The sequence below is a fragment of the Podarcis melisellensis genome (assembly GCF_964234715.1).
Source record: "Podarcis melisellensis genome assembly, chromosome: 10".
In the NCBI taxonomy this organism is placed as follows: Eukaryota; Metazoa; Chordata; class Lepidosauria; order Squamata; family Lacertidae; genus Podarcis; species Podarcis melisellensis.
The window spans coordinates 62,019,741-62,040,767 of NC_138542.1; the positions used below are offsets into that span (position 1 = coordinate 62,019,741).

At 39.7% G+C, this 21,027-nt stretch overlaps 1 protein-coding gene and 1 long non-coding RNA gene across 24 annotated transcripts in view; one reads left to right on the plus strand and one right to left on the minus strand.

Moving 5' to 3' along the window:
• The window catches only part of LOC309378900, a 485,967-nt gene that overhangs the window by 103,931 nt on the left and 361,009 nt on the right, over positions 1-21,027 (minus strand). The gene's annotated exons all lie outside the window — the stretch shown is intronic.
• PLEKHA5 (pleckstrin homology domain containing A5) overlaps positions 1-21,027 on the plus strand; it is a 170,730-nt gene that overhangs the window by 88,034 nt on the left and 61,669 nt on the right. For all 23 annotated transcript variants that reach the window (XR_014172137.1, XR_014172138.1, XM_081926777.1 and 20 more), the window contains 2 exons: positions 15,109-15,192; positions 17,316-17,436. Coding sequence is in view for 21 of the 23 variants with exons in the window: in XM_081926777.1 (XP_081782903.1) it covers positions 15,109-15,192; positions 17,316-17,436 (205 nt within the window). In the remaining 2 variants the exon portion in view is untranslated. The remainder of the gene's footprint in view (positions 1-15,108; positions 15,193-17,315; positions 17,437-21,027) is intronic.

Genomic DNA, 21,027 nt, shown 5'->3' on the forward strand with positions numbered 1-21,027 from the left:
TCTAATCATTATTAGAGAAAGAATAGTGAAACTAGAAGACCAACAAGCTCTATATTACCACCCATGTAATGTTTTAGGTGCATTTTTGGTAAAAGGCTACTGCTCTGGACATTCCCCCCCCAAAATAATGACACTTTTTCCATTCCAAGCGTATACTAGTGTAAGCGGTGTTTCCATGTGCTCTGGCACTCGTCATGGTCCTCCATGCACCAGTAGCGGTTTAGTCATGCTGGCCCCATGACCTGGAAAGCTGTTTGTGGATAAAGACTGGCTCCCCCTGCCTGAAGCAAGATGAGTGCCACACCCCGTAGTCGCCTTTGACTGGACTCAGGGGTCCTTTACCTTTTAAACCCCCCCTTTTTTTTACTAGGCTTGTTCCAAAGCACCTTGATTGGGAGGGAAAGTTGGGGATGGTGAAACTGATTCAAGGTGACTAAATTGACAGCTGAAATCAGAGCTTTGTTTCTTTTTGTGAACGAAAAAGCAACAGTCCTCTGGCAGTGCAGATCATTGCATTTTTAAGTGCTGATTCCACCCCCACCCTCTTTGCTGGTTCCAGCTTCTTAAAAGTCATCTCCCAGGAAAAATCTACCCTGTTGCCTCAAGGGTCCTTTGTGATGGTAGGAATTTCACCCACCAGTCATTTCCAGGGGTACAGTCTTCATTGCAAGTCAACCAAGGCTGTGTGCGTCCTCATGATTAGCTTAAAAGAGGATTAAACAAATTCACAGAGGATAAGGCTATCGGTGGCTACTAGCCTTGATGGCTGTGTTCTGCTTTCACTGTTGGGAACAGTTTGCTTCTGAATACTAGTTAGTTATGGGAGGGGAGGTTGTAGCCTCCGCCTGCCCCTCCATGATAAAGGTATCCTGTTAAAGGCATTGAGGGCTTGGTCCCTGTCTGAAGCCTGGGTGTAGGCTAGGGTCATGGCACGACCCCAACGGGGACCCGCGGGGTACCCTAATTTCACATATGTCATTGGGCTCCCCCCATCTGGTGGTTTACCCTTAGCAGACTCCCTGTAGACTGGCAGGAGTCAAGATATAGCCTGGTTTCACCCAATGCCTAAGCCAAACTGCTCACCTCTGTAACCAATAAACTTGTGGCCTATTTTACCCCACTAATCTAAAATATGTGTGTTTATTACCTAAGGGAAATGTGGGGCCCGGGGTCTCAGCACGCAACTAGTTACTGGAAACTACAGGAGGGGAAAGTGCTGTTGTGCTCAGGTCCTGCTTGCAGGCTTTCCATGGGTTTCTCATTGGCCACTGTGTGAGCAGGATGCTGAACTCAATGGGCCACTTGTCTGATCCAGAAGCACTCTGCACATATTTATACTTTATATAAAACCAGGTGTGCATATTTACATAATTTATGCATGTCTCAGAACTTTGATTTTGTTTTGTTTTTTAGTGCTGAGCATATGATGCACTCCTGCAAGATTGCTTACACAGCATATTCATGGGTTCAGTTGAAAATGTGAGAATCAGCTTTGAGTATTGATAACTTTCAGCAGTCCTGTATTTCATGCTGTATTTCATACCCAAACCTCTAAACCGTGTTACCCAGCATGGTGTCCTCCAGATGTTCTGAGAAATAGCTCCCACCATCCCTAGCCAGCATGGCCAAAGCTCTCATCCATGAATTTGTGATGAGTAGGGGAGAGATTGGAATAGCTGCAACATCAGCTTGCCCCTCTGGTCACACTCCTTGTGCATGCATTGCAGCCCCTTTCATGAAGTCTACTTAAGCATCAAGTAAATGATCTTGCTTAGTGTCTTTGATATGTAAAACAGAAACCAAACAAATCATTAATTTCATAATTGCTCCCATTTCTCTTTAAAAAATGTAGTGCAAAAGGCATTTGAGCTACATTATTAGAGGTTTAGAATGATGCTTCTAAACATTTTCTTTTATTATAAACATACATTTTAATTTTTATAGCAAGCAATTCATATGAAAGCTTGTTCAAGAATTACATGAATTAAAACTTGAAAATTAGATTTAAACGAAACTTCTTTTATTGGTGATTTTGCAAGCTAGTAGAAACGTATTGCAATTATTCAGGCTTGGAATTTGGTTTAGAAGCTCAAATTCTATATCCCTTCTTCTCTTTGTGTCCATATATTTTTGCAAAGTAATGAATTCTGTAATTGCTATCTTCAGTACTGGTTCCTAGTTTGGTAAATACATGGTATACATTCTTATTATAAAATACTTGGAATGGCATGGTGCAGTTAAAGGTTTACAGATGTGGAGGGCCATGCATATGTGGAATTGTGAAAACACAGAATGGTTAAACACTTGCTGCTGGCAGGAATAACCAATCTCTCTGGGTTTCAGTTTACTGTTGACTACAGTACAGGTATTTTGGCTGGGGAATAAGAGGCTGATGTGCTTCATATTAAGTCATCCAAAGTCTTAATAGTGCTCTGAACTAGCCCTAAAAACTAGATAGATGTTGTAATTTTGAAGCAAACTTTAAAAGTAAGATTTAAGTTTAAGAGTTCTTTAAAAATGAATAATGACTTGTTGCCTGGATGACCTTCTTATAATAAGCAACCTTTAGGCAGCTTTCATTGACAATTCAGTCTCTTGAAATACCTGAGTGAATCTAAGTGATTCTGAACTCGTAGCAGTTAATCTCCCATCTGGGTTATGTCTGCCATTTTCCTTCCTTCCTTCCAACTCTTTGTCCCCTTTTGGATCTTGTTGGCACAGCAGTATGGGAGCTGGCTTTTAGGAACTAGAAGAGAGGTTAAATCTAGTATCATTTATTCTGGAGTCACCATGATGAAATTATTTGTTTACATCAGTAATTGCAGTTATTAGCTAATTAATTTTCCCACGCATGTATACTTTGTGAAATGACAGTAAAGAAAGACGTATTTTCACATACAGTGGTACCTTGGTTTACGAACTTAATCCGTTTGGGAAGTCCGTTCTTAAACCAAAGCGTTCTTAAACCAAGGCGTGCTTTCCCATAGCAGCGGGGGACTCAATTTACAAATGGAACACACTCAACAGGAAGCGGAACATGGCTTCCAAGGCAAAGTTCTGCTTCCAAGGCAAAGTTCACAAACCAAAATACCTACTTCTGGGTTTGCAGCATTCTTTATCCAAGTTGTTCATAAACTAAGCTGTTCTTAAACCAAGGTGCCACTGTAAATTGCTCTCTCTCTCTCTCTCTCTCTCTCTCTCTCTAGGGTGATTCAAAATACAAATTAAGTAGTGGGATGTATTGCTTTCCATAGGCTAGTAGTGGAAAGGATTGATAATCTAAAATGTGCTAGATAATTTCTCAACATTACAAATGCTTGCAGTACCTTGTGTTAATTTTCTTTCCTGTCCTATTCTCAATTTTACTTTGTTAGAGCTCTTTTAAATTCATTTTTTATGTTTTTAGATTATTAAGAGCCCAATCTCAGTAGGGCGATAGATGTGAAAACCAATGCCTTCATTTGTGCCCAGACCACCAGGAGCTATTTATTTATTTAGTAAAATTTATACAAATTGTATAATTGATTTTGTAAAAAATCTCAAAACCACTGCAAATGCTGGAGAACTGCTATATAGAGATAAAAGAAAAATCAGGCTACGTATGAATTGCATTTCCACAGAAGTAGCACATCTAAAAATTAATGTAATTCCTGTCTCATTAATGAATAAAACAGTGCAACATTTTCACTTTGGCTGAGAAAATGTGACCTTTGTGACTAACATATTGCTGCTGATGTAGAGTGGATGAGTCTGCACTAATGCTGGCAGATTTTCAAGTAATTAACAAACTGTTGAGTTTCTAGCAAACACTCCTCTGTTAAAGAGATCCTGAGATACAGAATATACTGTTTTTCAGTTTGCTTCTGGTCTGAGCAAACATGAGTGTAATCCATCACACCTTCCCAAAGCAAGGATGAAAATACAGTAAGCTGGAGAGTAAACTATGCTGATTTTTTAAATTTAACATTGTTGGCCAATCATGCTAAAGAGAATATTTTCAGAGACAGTGCTTAGCCAGTGAAAGAAATACTGAAGATGGGGGGTTTTTTTGTTTGTTTTCTGTATGTTTTGACACTGGGAAAGCTATATTCCAAAAGAGGATGCAAGTGGATCCAAAAACAGTTGCACTATTTATAACGTTAATTAGTTGACTTTAGATTTTATTATGTAAACCAACTGTGTTCTTGTGTATGTGTAATAAAACAGACATCATAAGAAAAAGCTAACAAAAGATTTTTTCTTTAATGCCTCTCAGATTTCAAAAACATTTTTTATTAAAAATGTCACTGTCCCAAGGAATGTATTTCTCAAATTTGCACTGTGCTGGTTATAGTCCATAGGAAGATTACTAGGAACAAGGGTTGGGATATATGTTTCTTTAGTCCTGTTCTAGTCCATTTATAGCAGGTAAGTAAGTAGTTCTGAGTGCATTTAGAACCGTAATGTCCCTTAATATTCTGAAAAGAGTTGTCATCATGAATCAAATTCAAGCACCCCCTCCTCCAGTTAAATAAGGCAGGAAATACCTTTGCTCCTTACTTCCCCAACTTGAACTGCTCAGTGTTATTGCTAGCCATTACTAAACAGCTGCTTCATGCCACTTCCGATGTGGGTGAATTTCAGTGGGAAGTGAAGTGATTTGTGCAAGAGCCAGATGGTCTCTTACAAGCTTAAAACAATTATCCCTTGGCATCATCCAGAGAATGAGGCAAGGCCTGAAATTATTTGAGTTTGGGACAATGTAGAGCATGTGTCCACAAGCCAAACAAAGCTTCCATCTAAGAATATAAATTCAGTCTTGCCAATCAACATGGCCCTCCAAAAGCAGAATTTAGAAACCCATCTAAGTAAGAGTTAGTAATTCAGGTTCTCTGTTTAGTAGCTGATTAAGATCTTGATTATTCACTGAAGCCAAATGGTACTTAACCTTTTGGAACAGCTGCAGTAATAGCAAAGGGTCAACAGACAGTTGGACTCATGTTTGCTTTTAACTGCTCTGCTGTGGTTCCAGGTATTCACATTGTGAGAGTCATTTTCTCATTAAAAACCCATAATTAAGACTAAATTTGATAACGTGATTCGTCCTGCTTATTTTCAAAGATGTTCAAGGAACTAAGAAAATGGTTGCCAAACTATGTACTTCCACAGTCCTTAAAGCTGGACAGCCTGTCTTATTTTCTTACATCTCAAGATGCCTTTGAGAGGCACCACACAATGTTCTGAGATACATTTTTTAAAGCATCATTGACACTGGAATATCTCCAGTCTTATTAATAGTTGACATGGATAAACTGAGCAGATCATTTTAAAAATGTATCCCCAGTTTTTTTTGTAAGATATGTGATGTATTCACTTTAACACTAGCTATGAATGCTCAACAATGACTGAATGACTGATACATTAATGGATTACATTGTACTTCAAAGCAGGCACTTACGTTAAAGCAGTAATTGTTGCAATGCCCTTTTATTATAGTTGTCATGTGTGCTGCATTCAGGTTCTTCTTTCAGGCTTCCCATACACATCTTATTAGCCACTGCTCATAAAATGCTGGCCTAGATGGTTTTTTGGCCTGATTGAGCAGAGCTTTTCTTTTTTCCTTACTGGCTGGCATGCATGAGTGTTCTTCCAGACCTCCTTCCCTAGCTTCCCATCAGTCTTAGCCAGCATGGCTAATTTTTAGAGTAGTCCAACAACATCTGAAGAGACACAGGTTCCCCAATCTCTGATCTATAATGCTTAGTTGCATTGCAATAAGCCATAAGTCATATGTATGGAAATACCAGAGACAGACCACTTTATTGTTGGCAACTCATTCTATTGTCATTTAAAGGAGTTTCTATAATACCTGTGGGGATCTATTCCTTAAAGTCCATTTTAAAAGTATTACTTTCATATCCTCACAGTTGCAAAGATACCAGTGAGAACTCACTTTAAAACACCCAGCTATGTACATAAAATGTCAGCAAACCTCTTGAGCAGTCTTTGCTGAAACAACCTTGATCAATCCGTATTCTACAACGCCGAGGGCCTTCTGGTGGTTCCCTCACTGCGAGAAGCAAAGTTATAGGGAACCAGGCAGAGGGCCTTCTTGGTAGCATTGCCCACCCTGTGGAACACCCTCCCACCAGATGTCAAAGGAAAAAGCAACTGGCAGATTTTTAGAAGACATCTGAAGGCAGCCTTGTTTAGGAAAGCTTTTAATATCTGAAGGACTATTGTATTTTAATATTTTGTTGGAAGCCGTCCAGAGTGGCAGGGGAAACCCAGCCAGATGGGTGGGGTATAAATAATAAATAATAATAATAATTGTTGTTGTTGTTGTTGTTATATTATTCAACAGCATCTAGAGCAGGGGTTGGCAAGGCTTACCGGGCATGGGCCGGATCACTCCTGCGGAGATCCTTTGTGGGCCAGACAGGCAGAGTGCGATGCCGGAAATCGCATCTGTGTATGCCTAGATGCCCAAAATTGTGCCTGCACAGAAGCAATTTTCAGTGTCTGGGCATACACAGAAGCAATTTACGGCACCATGGACATGTGCAGATGTGATTTATGGTATCTGGTCATGTGCAGAAGCGATTTCTGGAAGAGAGTCCCCGTGTCGCACTGCGCCAGTTTAGCGCAGGGACTCGCCGAATGGGCAGCTCAGTTCAGGGGCAGCTCATGGGATGGTTAAGCGGCCCTCATGGGCCGCTTCCAGCCCATGGGCCTTAGGTTGCCAACCTCTGATCCACAGGTTCCTCACAACTGTTAAGGCAGCTTTACATTATCATTTTTCATGCAATCAGCCAATCACATCAACTGTCTCTATTGAAAAATGTCATTTAGAAGACAAATAGAATGGAAAAGTTAATAATAGATATAACAAATTGGAAAAAAGAATAAGTTGAATAAAAAGGCATGGAAAATGGAAACCAAAGAAGGGCAGGGGAAAGTCAAGGGAGTCTGAGAATTCTAAATGTAAAGGTGATTGATATGTTTAAACTGAAACTTGTTATGTAAACTTTAATAGTAAAATATTTTTTAAAGAGAAGAAAGAAAAATGTCATTTAGCATCAGCGATAAACCGTTTCTGGTTTGTTTTCCTAATTAAATCAATTATGTGTGTCACCACTGACCTCTCCTTCCCTGAATCTTGAGACACTTGCAGAGAACTCAAGAAAAGTTGGTTTGGTTGTCTTTATTTTTGGCCTTTTCAGAAGATAGCTAGCTAGCTGGTGTGGCTACTTCCTACAAAGGAACAATAGGAAGAGGAGGAAGCTACTTGTCTCTTTCTCTATGGCAGGGACCACCACCGGAAGCCAGTAGGCACATTAGGTATTTTGAAAATGTCATGCCCACCAGTCATTGACTGTCACATCTAAAACAATGGAAAAAGACAGAGGACAATGAAGTGGTGTGGGTGTGACTCCTCCCCCATCCACTTCCCATTTCAATGTGGGGAAGGGCATCAACATCAGTCACAGTGGCACTCACTCACAGAGATAAGCTTTTTTCAGAATCCATGAGTGGGGAGTGTCCAATCTTGACATCCAGTGAAATGTGGACATGTTTAAAGGTGTGTGTGTTCAATGCAGAAGAGACTGAGCCAATGCCATTAGGAATTGACCAGGGGGCAAACACTCTTTCATGCATTGTAGATTTTTGAGGGAATATTGAGTGGAGGGAACCTTTCACAAACACTGTAGGAGGTACAGGTGGGCACACTGGCACATATGAACACTGTTTTGCATCCCTTGCTCTACAGGAAGAGAACGGACTTGTTATTCTTTCCTCTGTTTCTCTTCCTCTGCATTGGGTTGTTGCAAGAACCTGAAGCAAGCATGGCAAGGAGGGAATATGCAGGAAATAAGCCTCCTTTCATTTCTTCCCAATTTTCTATGCAGGAAAAAATGGGAGGGGAATAAGACACTTCTTCATAGTTAAGAACAGGAATGTAGTTACCTCTCCCTTCCTGTTAGGTTGACTCTTTCTGTAAAAGCTGACCTAACATAGCACCTTCCTGGAGAACGAGGATGAAAGGGAAAGCAATTTAGCAATTTTAAGGAATTCAGCAATTTGAAGGAAGCATACAGTGCTCATCAAAGAGGAGAGGGGCCATCAGGTTTATCAAACTGTGTCTGGGGTAATGTGTGATGATAAAAAATCTCTGTCTGGTTCTTGCAGTTGTAGAAAGACTGTAAAGATGCATGCAACCCTGGTGTGAATTTATATTTCTCCAGGGGAACTTGGTCATCTATATTATCCTCCCAATGGGAAAGGAAGATTTTTGCAGACATCACACACTGATGTGTGAATAAAATTATTGTCTGGTGGTGAATTTGCACGTGTAAACTGCTCTTGAGGGCTTATATGGGATGTTGTTGTAAAGACATGTATGAAGTATCCTATCTACCTAAACAAATAAATACTAGATTTTTTTCAAGCTCTGGCAAATATACTGCAGTAAAATAAGCAAGTGATCAGCCCTACATTGAGAGAGAACTCGTTGATCATAAGATTGCAGTCTCCTATACATTTTCCTGGGAATAAGCCCTATTAAATTCAATGGGACTTACTTTGAAGATGTATATATTGGATTGTTTTGTAGCAATCTTTCTGTTTTGAGGGACCCTTGTGCTAGACGTTCAGAGATATGTGTCTGGGGTGACATTTGAGCACACTGTACTCTTCCTTATTTGTCTAGACAGGTGTTTTGTTAAGGATTAAGCTGCCCAAACTTTGTATTCCAAGTCTTACATTTATTGTTAAGCATTTGGCAAACTGGTCCCTTGAATGAAGAAGTAAGCCTAACAAGATCAAATGGCAAGCTGCCACCTCCTTAGATTATATTCCTCAATTCTCTCCAGCAAATTGGGAATCTATTATCATGGGTGTGCATGTGAAATTGTGTGGGAGCCAGTGAAATGATTAATGTGGATTTCAAAACTTGATGTTCAACAGCTAAAATGAGTACCTTTGTGTGAGAATTCAATTACTTTGGTATTCCTTATAATGTTCTTTTGTTACCTTTCTAGTTAAGCATTCTAATTGGGGAGCCTGATAGTAATCCATGTTCCAGGAAAACCTTTCCTGCACAAAGCTTTCGAACTGTTTTCTTAAATAGATTAATTGGGGGAAAAGTTCATATGTTCAACTGAATGCAAATGCTTACATATGCAATGTGGAGTGACATTTCTGGAAAACGGAAGGAGCTTGTGCAGCCACAGACCACATCCTTACTGGTAGTAGATATGAATATATTATATTACATTTTTTCCTGTCTTCAAGCAATATTTTATTAGCTTTCATCTATTGTATTTGTCTTATTGAAAAATAAACACTGGGACAAAGAACAAAAATAACAAGAAATTTTGCTGACTTTTTACTCCTTAAGGAATGGAAAGTTTGGTGAGCTGGGGTTTGGTTGTGTTGGCTCCTCTTGACTCTCCCTTCTTAATTTTAGGCCTCACATTCCTAATGAATTTGTAAATGGAGGAGGGCTGCAGTTGTGTATTTATTATTATATGAGATTACTGTAAAAACAGTGAAATGTCTTTGTGGTATTTAAACTAACATACAATTTAGTTCTGGAGTAAATGTGGAGGGAAATATAAAATGTAGTGAGTATTGTAGGATTAATAGAAAATACTTTTGAAAAAATTATCCTTGTTTTCTTAATGAAAATTATATTTAAACTCATTAAGCATATGGAGGTATCCAGTTGTCCCCTGTGGAAAGCAGAAGTCTTTGGTCTGATCTAGCAGTGCTGCACTTGAGCTTTAAGGATTAACCCTCCAAGCTACCAAATATCCCCAGGCACCCTTTTGCTTTACTGTATCTTGTTTAGGTGAATGGTTGCCATGCAGTTACTTATATGAACTAAGTAAAGCATTGAACTTGGGGATATTGTTATGGTGAGAGTGACTTGCCCAGGCCTTGCATTCAGGGTTCACACCTGGGGAGTGCAATGTGTATTTGCCTAAGGACTAAGGATCAAAAAGAACAGTAGAGCATCTGCTTTGCATACAGAAGGTTCCAAGTTCAATTTCTGGCATGGCCAGGGAGGACTGGGAATGTCCCTGACTGACACAAGGGAGAATTGCTGCCAGCCAGTATAGACAATACTGAGATAGATGGTGGTCTCTCTTACTGCAAGGCAGTTTTCCATATTCGTGTGTTATATAGGTGCAGCTGCAAGGAATTTGGGCTCCAGTGTCTTGTGCTAAAATACAATATTGAGTCAGTAGCCTCATAACTAAGAGCCTGCCGGTGAAAGGATTTATGATGTGAGCTGTCACTTAGTTTCTGGTGAAGACATGTCTTAGTCAGCTGTGCATTTTTGAAGGCTTCATGTGCCTGTGTGTGTGAGTGAAGTGCACCACTTACATATTGATTTGTGGCAGAATAGTCTTGCATACCAATTAAATACCTTGGAGGATTCTGGAGTTTTGGATCTATGATCATATTTTGAGAGCTTGCCTTCTGTTCTTAACTTGTTCATGCTACCAAATATTTTATGTAATGTCCTTCGATAACGGAAAATATAAAAATGCATCTCTACATTCATTTATCTCTTGGGTTCTTTAATTCTTCATGTTGATGATATATGAATTTACTAAAAGAAAACTGTTTAGCCCAGGGAATGGTAGTCTAAGTGGGTTTCATATAATTTAAAAGGGTATATAGAAATGAGAAAATAAATGCTTACTTTTTAGAAGAGGGAATTCTAAACTTGCTTTGAATTCTAGGCAGGTAGAATTAATTAGCCTGCAAGAGAACCTTCTAGAATTATGTGCTGTGCAATGAAGCACAGAATTGGGCTGCAGTTCACCTAACAGAGCAAGCAAGGTGTGTCGGAAGGCTTTTGAATTATTTTTCTTAGGAAGCTTTAGGAATATCTGTCTAGAATAAGAGCACCGTGGAAAGTGGAATTGCAGTTTTGAGTTGTGCAAGTGGAACACGAATATTCAAATCAAAAGCTAATTGGTTACTGTTAATTAGTAAAGTGATTGCCTCTGTAGCCTTACAGTGAAGTTCTTTGTGGGTCACTGAGTTATATAGTTAACTATAGGTACTCAGATAGAGGGTGTTGTTTTCGATATTGACTTCACCAGTATAGATTCTGGATATAAACAAATGCCTTTTATGCTGTGAAAATGAGAATTGTGTGCTGACGTTTCTGCACTGCTGAAAAACTGTTTGAATACATACACTAAAATAGTGAAAGAAATTCAGCTTTCAGGGAACCAAAATAATCCTGTATGCACACCCACACATGTATTTTTAAAAAGCAGTTTTACTGAGTGATTTGGATCAATATTTGAATCAATCAGCATGCATTAACATATGTCCTTGAAATGCCCTTGAACTGAATGTGTCAGACTTTGCATCTGAGTACGTCTTTGGGCCCAAATCAGACATATAACCCAGTCTTTCACATGTTTACTTAGGAATCCTACCCAATTCAGCAGGGCTTCCTTACAAGTACCTATGCATACGATTGCAATCTTCTACTCTGAACTGTAACATGCGTTGGCTGTTTTCTCAGAGAGAAATGCATGTTTGTCTGTGTGTTCAGCATCTGCCTCATATGTGGATAACAGGACAGCATTCATTCATCCTGTAGGCACTGTGTTGTAATTGTACCCACTTCATGCCTTGTGATGTGACAGTATTCCACCATGCAAGATGGGTGAAGTTTTTCTGGCTTCACAGTGACCTGAAGTGAACACATCAGCAAGTTTCTCCACATTAAGGGCCTTTTTCTTCCATTGTTTTAAATTGGAACTTTGTTTTTGAAAAGCCTCCTTCCATGGTTTTTAAGGCAGCTTGCAGTAGACAATAAAGCAGACAAAATTACAATAAAACAGGGAAATCACCCTCTTTGCAACTGAGAAAAATCTGTGCATTCCACATTTATCCTTCAATGTTGAGGAAAATGTGGCAGTACATAACAGTTGATCATAAAGAAAGCGGGTTTTCTAAGAACAATTTCTCTTACCTTTGGTTTGTGTTTGCAATATAATCTCCCCCTTTCCATAAAAATCTACTTGCTCTTTCACACACACACACACACACACACACACACACCTCTACACCTCTTTTAAAATGGTGTTGTCAAGATGTAGCACAGAAGCTACTGTTCCCAACAGTAAGCACAGGCTGTCATCCCAGTCTTCTTCTGGCAGTGGGTGTATTCATGGCTGTCATGTAACTAATGCTTTGACTTGTCATGTTTCTGCTTTCAACTGTGTGCAGACTTCAGAAGGCAGGACTGCTGTTGAATCCTGGAACAGTCAGGTTAAATGAGCATAACAGCAAACACCTAGGGTTACCTTCCAGCACCCAGGCATGAATGAGGAAAGTGGGGACAAACTAGTGCTGTACCAGAAATGGAAAATTCAAATAGAACCCCCTCCTAATTAGCACGCCACATGGTAATATATTTAGGACAGCTTTCATTCATTTCAGTGGAAGTTACACTGGAGAATGTCTTAGATGATTTTACTCTATGGGACAGATCTGCCTGTCTTCTATTCTCTTACCATTTATGTCATGCAAAATCTGTGGTTACCTTGCCTTGTGTCATGGTTGGGTCACCTGCATATGAAAGAGACCCTGATTTCCCACATTCTTATTTGTGGTGTTGAAATTTCTGAATTATTCCATCCTAGAAGAACCATAGTAATAGCTGTATGGAAAGAATATGCTGCTCTTTATTCCTGATGCATATTGAAGGTAACTCTTTACAAGAGATAAGATTTGATAAATTTCAAATAAGTGAAAATTGGAGCAATATATAAACCACATCCATATTGTTCTAGAAGACTATGTGTTTTTACAAGTTAAGAATTTTACAGATTTTAATCCTGGGAATTGATTGATTTTCTGTTCGCCTCTATTAAGAAAAAACATACATACACACACAACCAAATTGAACAATTTCCACATAAATCATAATACGATCTAAAATAAAGATACAAAAAAAATCAATAAAAGCAGCATCCCAAAAAAGAAACAATATCCTAATCCAATATTCTGTCCATCAGCCTCTGTTTTTGTAGCTGGAGTCAGTCAAGGCTCCAACCTCCCAGGCTAGGGTGCAGGTCTTTCAAGACTCACAGCCAAGATATTCAGATTATACTCAGGTTGCAGAAGCAGTTTCCCAAAAGAAACTTCATCAGTCATTAAATGTAAACACATGACAATTGTGAATGTTAGCCAAGTTCAGTGCCAGGGCTGATGTCGCCCCATTTTTTATGTATCATAGTAGGCATTGTGGGACCCTTTAAATCACTGAACATTGCCTTTCTGCATAAGGGATGTAAGTTCTAAAAGAGACTGATTGTTCACCCCTTTGCATTTATTATAAGTGGTATTTATCATGCTTCTTGCCAAGGAACAAAGCTTTTAATTTTGTACTGTAGGTTTTTGTGTGGAACGGGACTTATGATTAGAGCATGACTGTGTGAAATTGCAAAGTGATTAAGATCTAAAGAGTTTTAACAAAAGTACCAACCAGGGAATTGCTAGGATTATCTTGCTGAAGGTAAGTCTCCAGGGGTTTTTGAAGGTGAGCAGCATATCAAATGCAGATTTTTATTTAAATGACTAAGCCTGAATAGTGTGGCAGAAAAGTTGGTGATACACAATCATAGTGTCATGCAGGTAAATGTAAAAAGGTAAAGGACCCCTGGACGGTTAAGTCCATTCAAAGGCGACTATGGGGTACGGTGCTCAACTCGCTTTTCAGGCCGAGGGAGCCAGTGTTTGTCTGCAGACAGCTTTCCAGGTCATGTGACCAACATAACTAAACTACATCTAGCACAACGGGACACCATCACGGAAGCCAGAGTGCACGGAAATGCCATTGATAAGTGCCATGTACAACTTTGCAAAACACTGGAATATGCTAGACTGAATTTTTCCAAGTAGGATGTCAGCCCGAAAAAGACTTAGAAAACTGATTTCAATACAAGTGTGTTGCAGAGTTGGGAGTACTTTCAATCAGTAAAACAAAAATGTGAACCAGCCTTCTAGTTTTCCTAAAGCTTCAAAGCATTACTTGTATATTGGCCTTGTTGGCATGTAACAGTAAGCCCAGCCATTAGGCTGGTACCACGGGGTGGGGACAGGGGCTGCAGCTGCTGTTTGTGGTTTGTTCGGAGTCAAGCAAACAATAATGAGCTTGGGGTGAGTACAGCAGGAGTGGGGGAGCAGCAAAATAGGCACCTCTTTCTCCCTGTGCACTGGCATGCTTGTCTTAATTTGAGCTAGCATTTCACATGAACAAAGGCATTGTAAGCAATCCTGGCAAGGTAGGCTGATTGTTATCTACCTGTTTCCAGGAAGGAGGCTGAAAAGGTGTGACACACAGTGAATCCATAGCCAGGATGAGAATTGAAACAGGGCCTTAAAGTTAATACACTTTCTTAACCACTGTACTCTGCCAGCTCTACCAGTGTTATCCGGGTTTTTGCTCTTCTTTATTACAAATATTTTTGTTTTGTGCTTGCTGGCACACACACATTTAATGTATGCATATATTCTTTTCTCCTCTAAGTATGTCTGTATGTATATAAACAGGAACTGGCTTCTGCCATACAAATCTGAATAGGGGATGTATTCATGAGGAATATGGTGGCAAACTAACTGACTTCTCATTCTTCTTTCAAGATCCCCCCCTTTAATTCTGTAATGATATCTGCCCTCCCCCCAAGATGTGCCTTTACTTTTCATGTAGCCCAGAGTGTAGTCCATCAAAACTTGTGTTGATAGCCACTGCTCACACTGCTTATATTCATTCATGGGTTAAAACATTAGTCTGCAACCTTAAAAAAATAAACTTCTAACTATATCCAGGCTTAATGTGGATAGAGAGGGAATGCTTACCACAAATGTTCTATGCTAAGCTCTAAAGGATTGCCAAATGCTTGAGTTTAAAAATAAAAATATCCTGCCTCAAGTATCATCAGTTGTTGTTACTGTATCACTGTGAGAAGCTGCACGTATGCACTAATTAATGCCATAATGAATCTGCCTGCCTGCTGTCTCGGAATTTTGCAGTTGTGCTTAGAAAAGAGTAATGTGCTTATATATTTCCTCTACTTTGTCTCCCCACAGTCACAATGAACGAAAAGTGACTTGCAAGCATCCAGTCACAGGGCAGCCATCGCAGGACAACTGCATTTTTGTTGTGAATGAACAGTAAGTGATTGTTTTGCTCAATGAATACAGAATTTAACAGTTATTCACATTAGTGTGGAACTGCCAGTCAGTTGACCAGTCAAATATTGTCAATTGACTGGCCAGATGACTGCATGTTATTTTTCAAACATTCCAAGTAGCCAAGAATGCCCTTATGTAGGTCAGTCTGTCTTTTATATTACATAATGTCCATAATGTCATGACCTCATAGCAAAAGAAAGACTGAATACTTCCTTGCTTTCTCTGCTTTTAGGAAGTGGTCCACAGACATGCATATGTGCGCAGCATAACAGTTGGGTAAAAATTTTATACTAGGCACAAGATACATTTCTACTAAATTAATGTTTTAAGTTGACTTATTTTAATTGTTGAATGTTTTCTGTATATTTCTGCTTCTTGCATTTTAGATCAAGTTGTAGGATTAGCAGGTTTTTGTTGTTAATTACATGTTCAGTAGAGAATTTTTTAAAAGAAGCAAGGCCTGGGCAAAAAGTTTAGAATTTAAGCTTTTTAAGTTTGAAAGTACTCCATCCGTGCCTTTCCTTTTTGGGTACAGGCATGTTTAGAACCATTCTGTTTGCTTACCGAGAGGGTGAATCAGTTTTGGTGAGATTACTATGCTCTACTATACTGCACTGAGTAGGGAGCCTTTGACCCTCCAGATGTTGCTGAACTACAACTCTCATAAGCTCTGGTCATTGGTCCTGTTTGCTGGGGCTGACAGGAGTTGTATTTCAGCAACATCTTGAGATTCCCCACTCCTTACTTAACTATTGGTCAATGAGACATTGCTGCTGTTCTATTTGATTCTCCCACCCCACTCCATATGGTCATCATTCATTGTTCACTAAAATGAAGCCTGAATGAGTGCCATCACCACTGTTGCCATGTTATAGCGATCAATGCCATAAATGGTGCATTTATTTAAAACCAAACAGGCCATAATGGCTGGAAAACCTAAGATCCAGTACTAAGTTACTGACGCTCCCAACACAATCAAGATACTGTTATTCTCCTGGGTTGTGGAAGGTGATTAAAAAGAGCATCCTCATTATTTAATCCCCTCCCCCTCCCCACATCACAAGACCACATACTTTTCACCAGTTCATCCTCTCTGTTCATTTTGTGGATGGCTTAGTACACAATCAGTTTGCTGTTTTCCCCAGTCCAAACTGTTTCAAGATTGTTTTGAAGCTCTACTGTCTACTGTCCAGCATATTCACAGAGCAGACTTCAGCTTTGCTCTCTTGGCCTGACTTCTGCTTTTCCTTGCATAGCTTCTCAACCCTGCTCCTCCTAGATACATTTGGCTTACTAATATTTCCCTGCTATCCTCTTGACTTCTCTCTCCTTCTTTTGACTACCAGCATTTCCTTATTTGTCTCTGGTGATTTTGCTGTCATTCAAGAAATTCAGATCTTTAAAAAGAGCAGAGTAATTAAGTTTACCTTCTAGTTGTAGTTCTAACAGTATCAATAATATACTTGTCTGCCCGGAGCAATACTTGAGGGATAGAGATTGGCCTCTCAAAGAATGCAGGAGGAATGGAAGTCTTGCCAAGCTCTTGATTGCTCTAGGCATACCTGAACTCATCCGTTGCAAAGGCTTACAGCTACAGAGAATCAACCTGTAACTTCATTTTGCATAGATTTTCTAAGCATTTGTATGCAGCTGAGTTACTTAAGTGGTCAGTCATTCTGTTAATGCAGGTTTGTGTATCCAGGAGAATGTGCATACCAAATTCATCCAAGCCCTTTCGTTCTTTTCCAGCACTCATGCAGGCATGCAAAGGTAGTGCTGGAATTGGCGAAAGAAAGGCAGGAGTTTGTCTGGAAAAGAAGCCAAAAGCTTCACTATACCTTAGGGATAATGTCATGCATGTATGTAAATAAATTGTCTAGATTGCAGTTGTTCTATTTTTAGAGACTGATCTATTGAGAATCCACAAAGCATAATTTAACAACATAGTTTTTTCTTTAAAAATTTGCACAATTCTGCTGCAGCATCTGGGAAATTGTATGAATAGCATATATACCCTTTACTAAAGGACAGCTACAGATGCTTTTTTAATAGCAGTCTACATACACAGCAGGTTCTAGTCTTGTTGCATATTTTATTTTCAGGACTGCAGCAACTATGTCATCTGAAGAAAAGAAAGACCGGCAAGTAAACATGATAGGTGAAGCTGCACACTATAATTTGACATCGGATTATGCTGCACATCCAATGAGTCCTCTGGGCAGAGTAAGTTACTACATTCAACATAAATTATTTATTAGTCTACAATTATTCAGCTAGCTGGTAAAACATGGCACAGAGAAACAATTACATATACATTTCGAGACAATCAACTCATTTCTAGAAATAACCAAAGCTAGTTTGTATGCTTTTAAGGCACTTGGGCCTATGATTTTAATTTGAAATAAAAAATGTCTGAAAACATCAGTTTTCCATCTCTTAGATCAGATACCTTCCCAGGTTGACTAGCTCCATCTGCCCCTCACTTCCCTCTACAGCAAGTGCAGAAACAACCTTCTTGACCATTGAACCAATTCTTGGTTTTGTCCACTCAGTCTGCCAAAGCCTGTTTTTACACGCAGGTGCAGTCCGTAATTCACAGAGGGTTTGGGACCCATTGGCTACCCACACCTGGTTTAGCCAGCCAGTTGAAGCCATTCCCAACATGTGGCTGCTGTTGCTTGCCGACAGCTTCTAGGAATCACAGGTGATAGCTGAGTGCAGGGTGGGGACCAAAGATGTATAGGCTACTTCAGAAGGAGCATCACATGTCCCTTATCAGAGGTACTACTCCTCCCCTAACATGCCATACACATTTAAATATGTATGACTGAGATAACCATATCTACTTCCTATGTTTCATCTTTGTTGAATTTTTGACTGTAATGCCTTCATGGCAGGGACCTCTGGCACTTCATTTGTGTGAGTGGCATTCACAGCCTGGAGTTATAAAAACAAAATAATTGTATAGGCATCTCCAGGTGATGCACTGGGTAAGAAATTTGGTTCTCTAGCTCATTTGGATTTTATACCACCTACAGTGCAGGATTAGAGCTTTTTTGTGTCCAGATTTTAATGTTGACATCTGGGCATTCTCTGTCTTTGGCAGCTTATTCCCTCATATTACAATCTAATGAGATGGGAGAGTCACTTTCATGGCTGAAAGTGTCCACATGAGAATGATTGATACTTTCATTTAGCTCACAGAAAAAGCACTTGTGCTGCTGGGCCACTCAACACACGCATCTTTTTCTAGTGTGTTAATTGTTCCCATATGATAGTTTGACACAAATGAGTGCCTCACAGAAGTGTCCCTATACTTTAAACTGCAGCATGAGGTCAAGCTCTGTTTCCTCTTCTGCTTCTGTAAATAGCCAGAGCCTGCGTGGCTGCCTGCTTTTATATCATATTTCCAGTTGTTGCTGGTGGTAATACAGAATGAAGAGAAACGAAGGATTGTGATTTCTCCTTGGAGATCATTAATGTGCCTCAAGTTCACTGCTATCCTGTAGCCATCTTTTGCTTTGAAATGTTCTGCCACAACTGATTGATTAGATGGGCTTAGTTCATTTGAAACTGTATCAGCTGTGTGGTGGGGAGATGGAGTTTAGAAGGTTCAATGCTCTTGTTAAGAACAAACCTGAGACCCACTTCCTAACTCTTGTAAAGAAAAGTGTGTGTTCCATTCACAGCTGAAGGAAAAAATTAATAGTATTTTTATCTCCAGTGTGTGTCTCATGAAACTCCATAAAGCTGTATTCTTCCTATGACTGCCCATCAAAATAAGTTATTGTGCTGCTTTTTCTTGAATTCTGAGTTTAACAAAGTAGTAAAGCGAAGCATATTATGGCTGTTCTTCAGTGGATGAGGTTTAAAATACATTTCAGTTCTGCAGAGCTGCTATCCAAACAGATTCAACAATTGCGCTCACACGCTGCCACCCTGTCATGGCAAGTTGTCAGACAGGGCTGCAATACAGGAGCTGCAGAGAGGGACGGCTGACCTCCACTCTTGGTGTTTTCTGCTCCTTCCACGCCCCCAAATGTGGGTGGAAGCTAGTTTTTGCATCCAGTGGGCAATTGGAATTTTGGAAATGCAACAGGCAACATAGAGAAAGCCAGCAAGACTCTGCTCACCTCTAAGCCCTTTGGTTTGTCATGGACATTATACTGTGTTTCAAGGGTGCAGCATAGGACCTTGTCCCTTGGGACTGGGCAAACCCTGGTGACCACAGGTACTATGCTTAAAGCTTTGGGCTTCTGATTCTTGACGATAAGTTCTGGTTGAATTCTGAGCTTCTTGTTTCTTTTGAAAAAGAGCTGCATGGATTATCATTGAAACCTCCCCCCCCCCCCCATACAGTTGCTCACCGTTGAAAGTTAGACTAGTGTTCACCTTACCTACTTTCATGAATGTTGGTACTCATGACAGCAGCAACACACTGTCAAGTAGGTCGGGCGTAAAATGCAACTGACATCTAATGTGCAACCAAGTGGGAATATTTTTTCATTAGTTTGTCAGCGTCTCATCCTCTTGATGAGCGAAGGCAACAACACTAAATAAACAAAGTACGAAGGGGGCATGCTGTAATATATACTTGTACTGTATTGGCTGTATTAGCCTCCCTGTTGTATTAATCAGCATGAATTACAAGGATGATACCCAGTGAAATTATTATGACCACTGTGGAAGAGTGTCTTCATATGAAACACAACAAGACTAGAAGAGGTGATTTGTAGTTTCTGGGAGGAGTAGGAAAAACTTCAATCTAGATCTTTGGAGATTAAAGTTGTGTTTTCTGGATTATATCTGCAGTGCCCCAGTTCATACATTTGCAGCAATGGAAGGTGGATATGTGGAGCAAGTCTCTGCCCCTGAATATGATCTGGGTCCTCTTTACAAGATCTTCCTCCACGTTGAAGTCTCTTTATCTGTTTGTTCATAGCATTTGTACTCTTCTCTTCAGCAAAAAGTGTCAGTGCTGGAGAGAGGGGCTTGTACTGTTTCAAAAAAGAAAGAAAGAAAAGCGCCCAGCTACTTTGCGCGTGTGCACACACCCACACCCACCCTGAAAAGCTCGATAACCTTTGTGTCTGGATTTTCACTTTTTGAAATATGGCAACCCTAGACTAAAGGCAAGCACCTATGGTAGGAAAACCCTCCTGGTCCGCAGCAGCAGGTATACAGTGCCCTATAAAGTTTGTACAACAAAACAGAGCCTGATCATCACACTCCCCAGCCCACCTAAGAAGAGGCTGTGTATGACTGGGTACGGGTGGGAGCAAGGATCCAAAAACCTAGCCTCCTTTCACTGGCTTTCCCAGTGTAGAGACCCCAGCCTAGGGAACAGTTCTTTTTTACTTCAACAGAAGAAAATCAAATGTATTTTCTCTCAAAAATGACCTGACATGTTTCAAACTTGACAAGTCCAATATATATATATTCGTAGAAAATCTACGAAAGCAAATATATATATATATATATATATATATATATATATATATATATATATATATATATAAAATTTTTAAAACATATAAAAAAGAGGCAGCTTTCTTTATTCACCTTCCATCTCTCTAAACTTTTTTTTAGAAATATTTTTGGTCACAAATTGGTGAAGCTCTTGTTCCTGGAATGCATATGAATTCATTCCAGTGTGATGGTACTGAACACTTGCCTATACTGTAAAGAGTACCGGGATATAATGCAGGTATAGGCAAACTCAGCCCTCCAGATGTTTTGGGACTACAACTCCCATCATCCCTAGCTAACAGGACCCAGGGTCAGGGATGATGGGAATTGTAGTCTCAAAACATC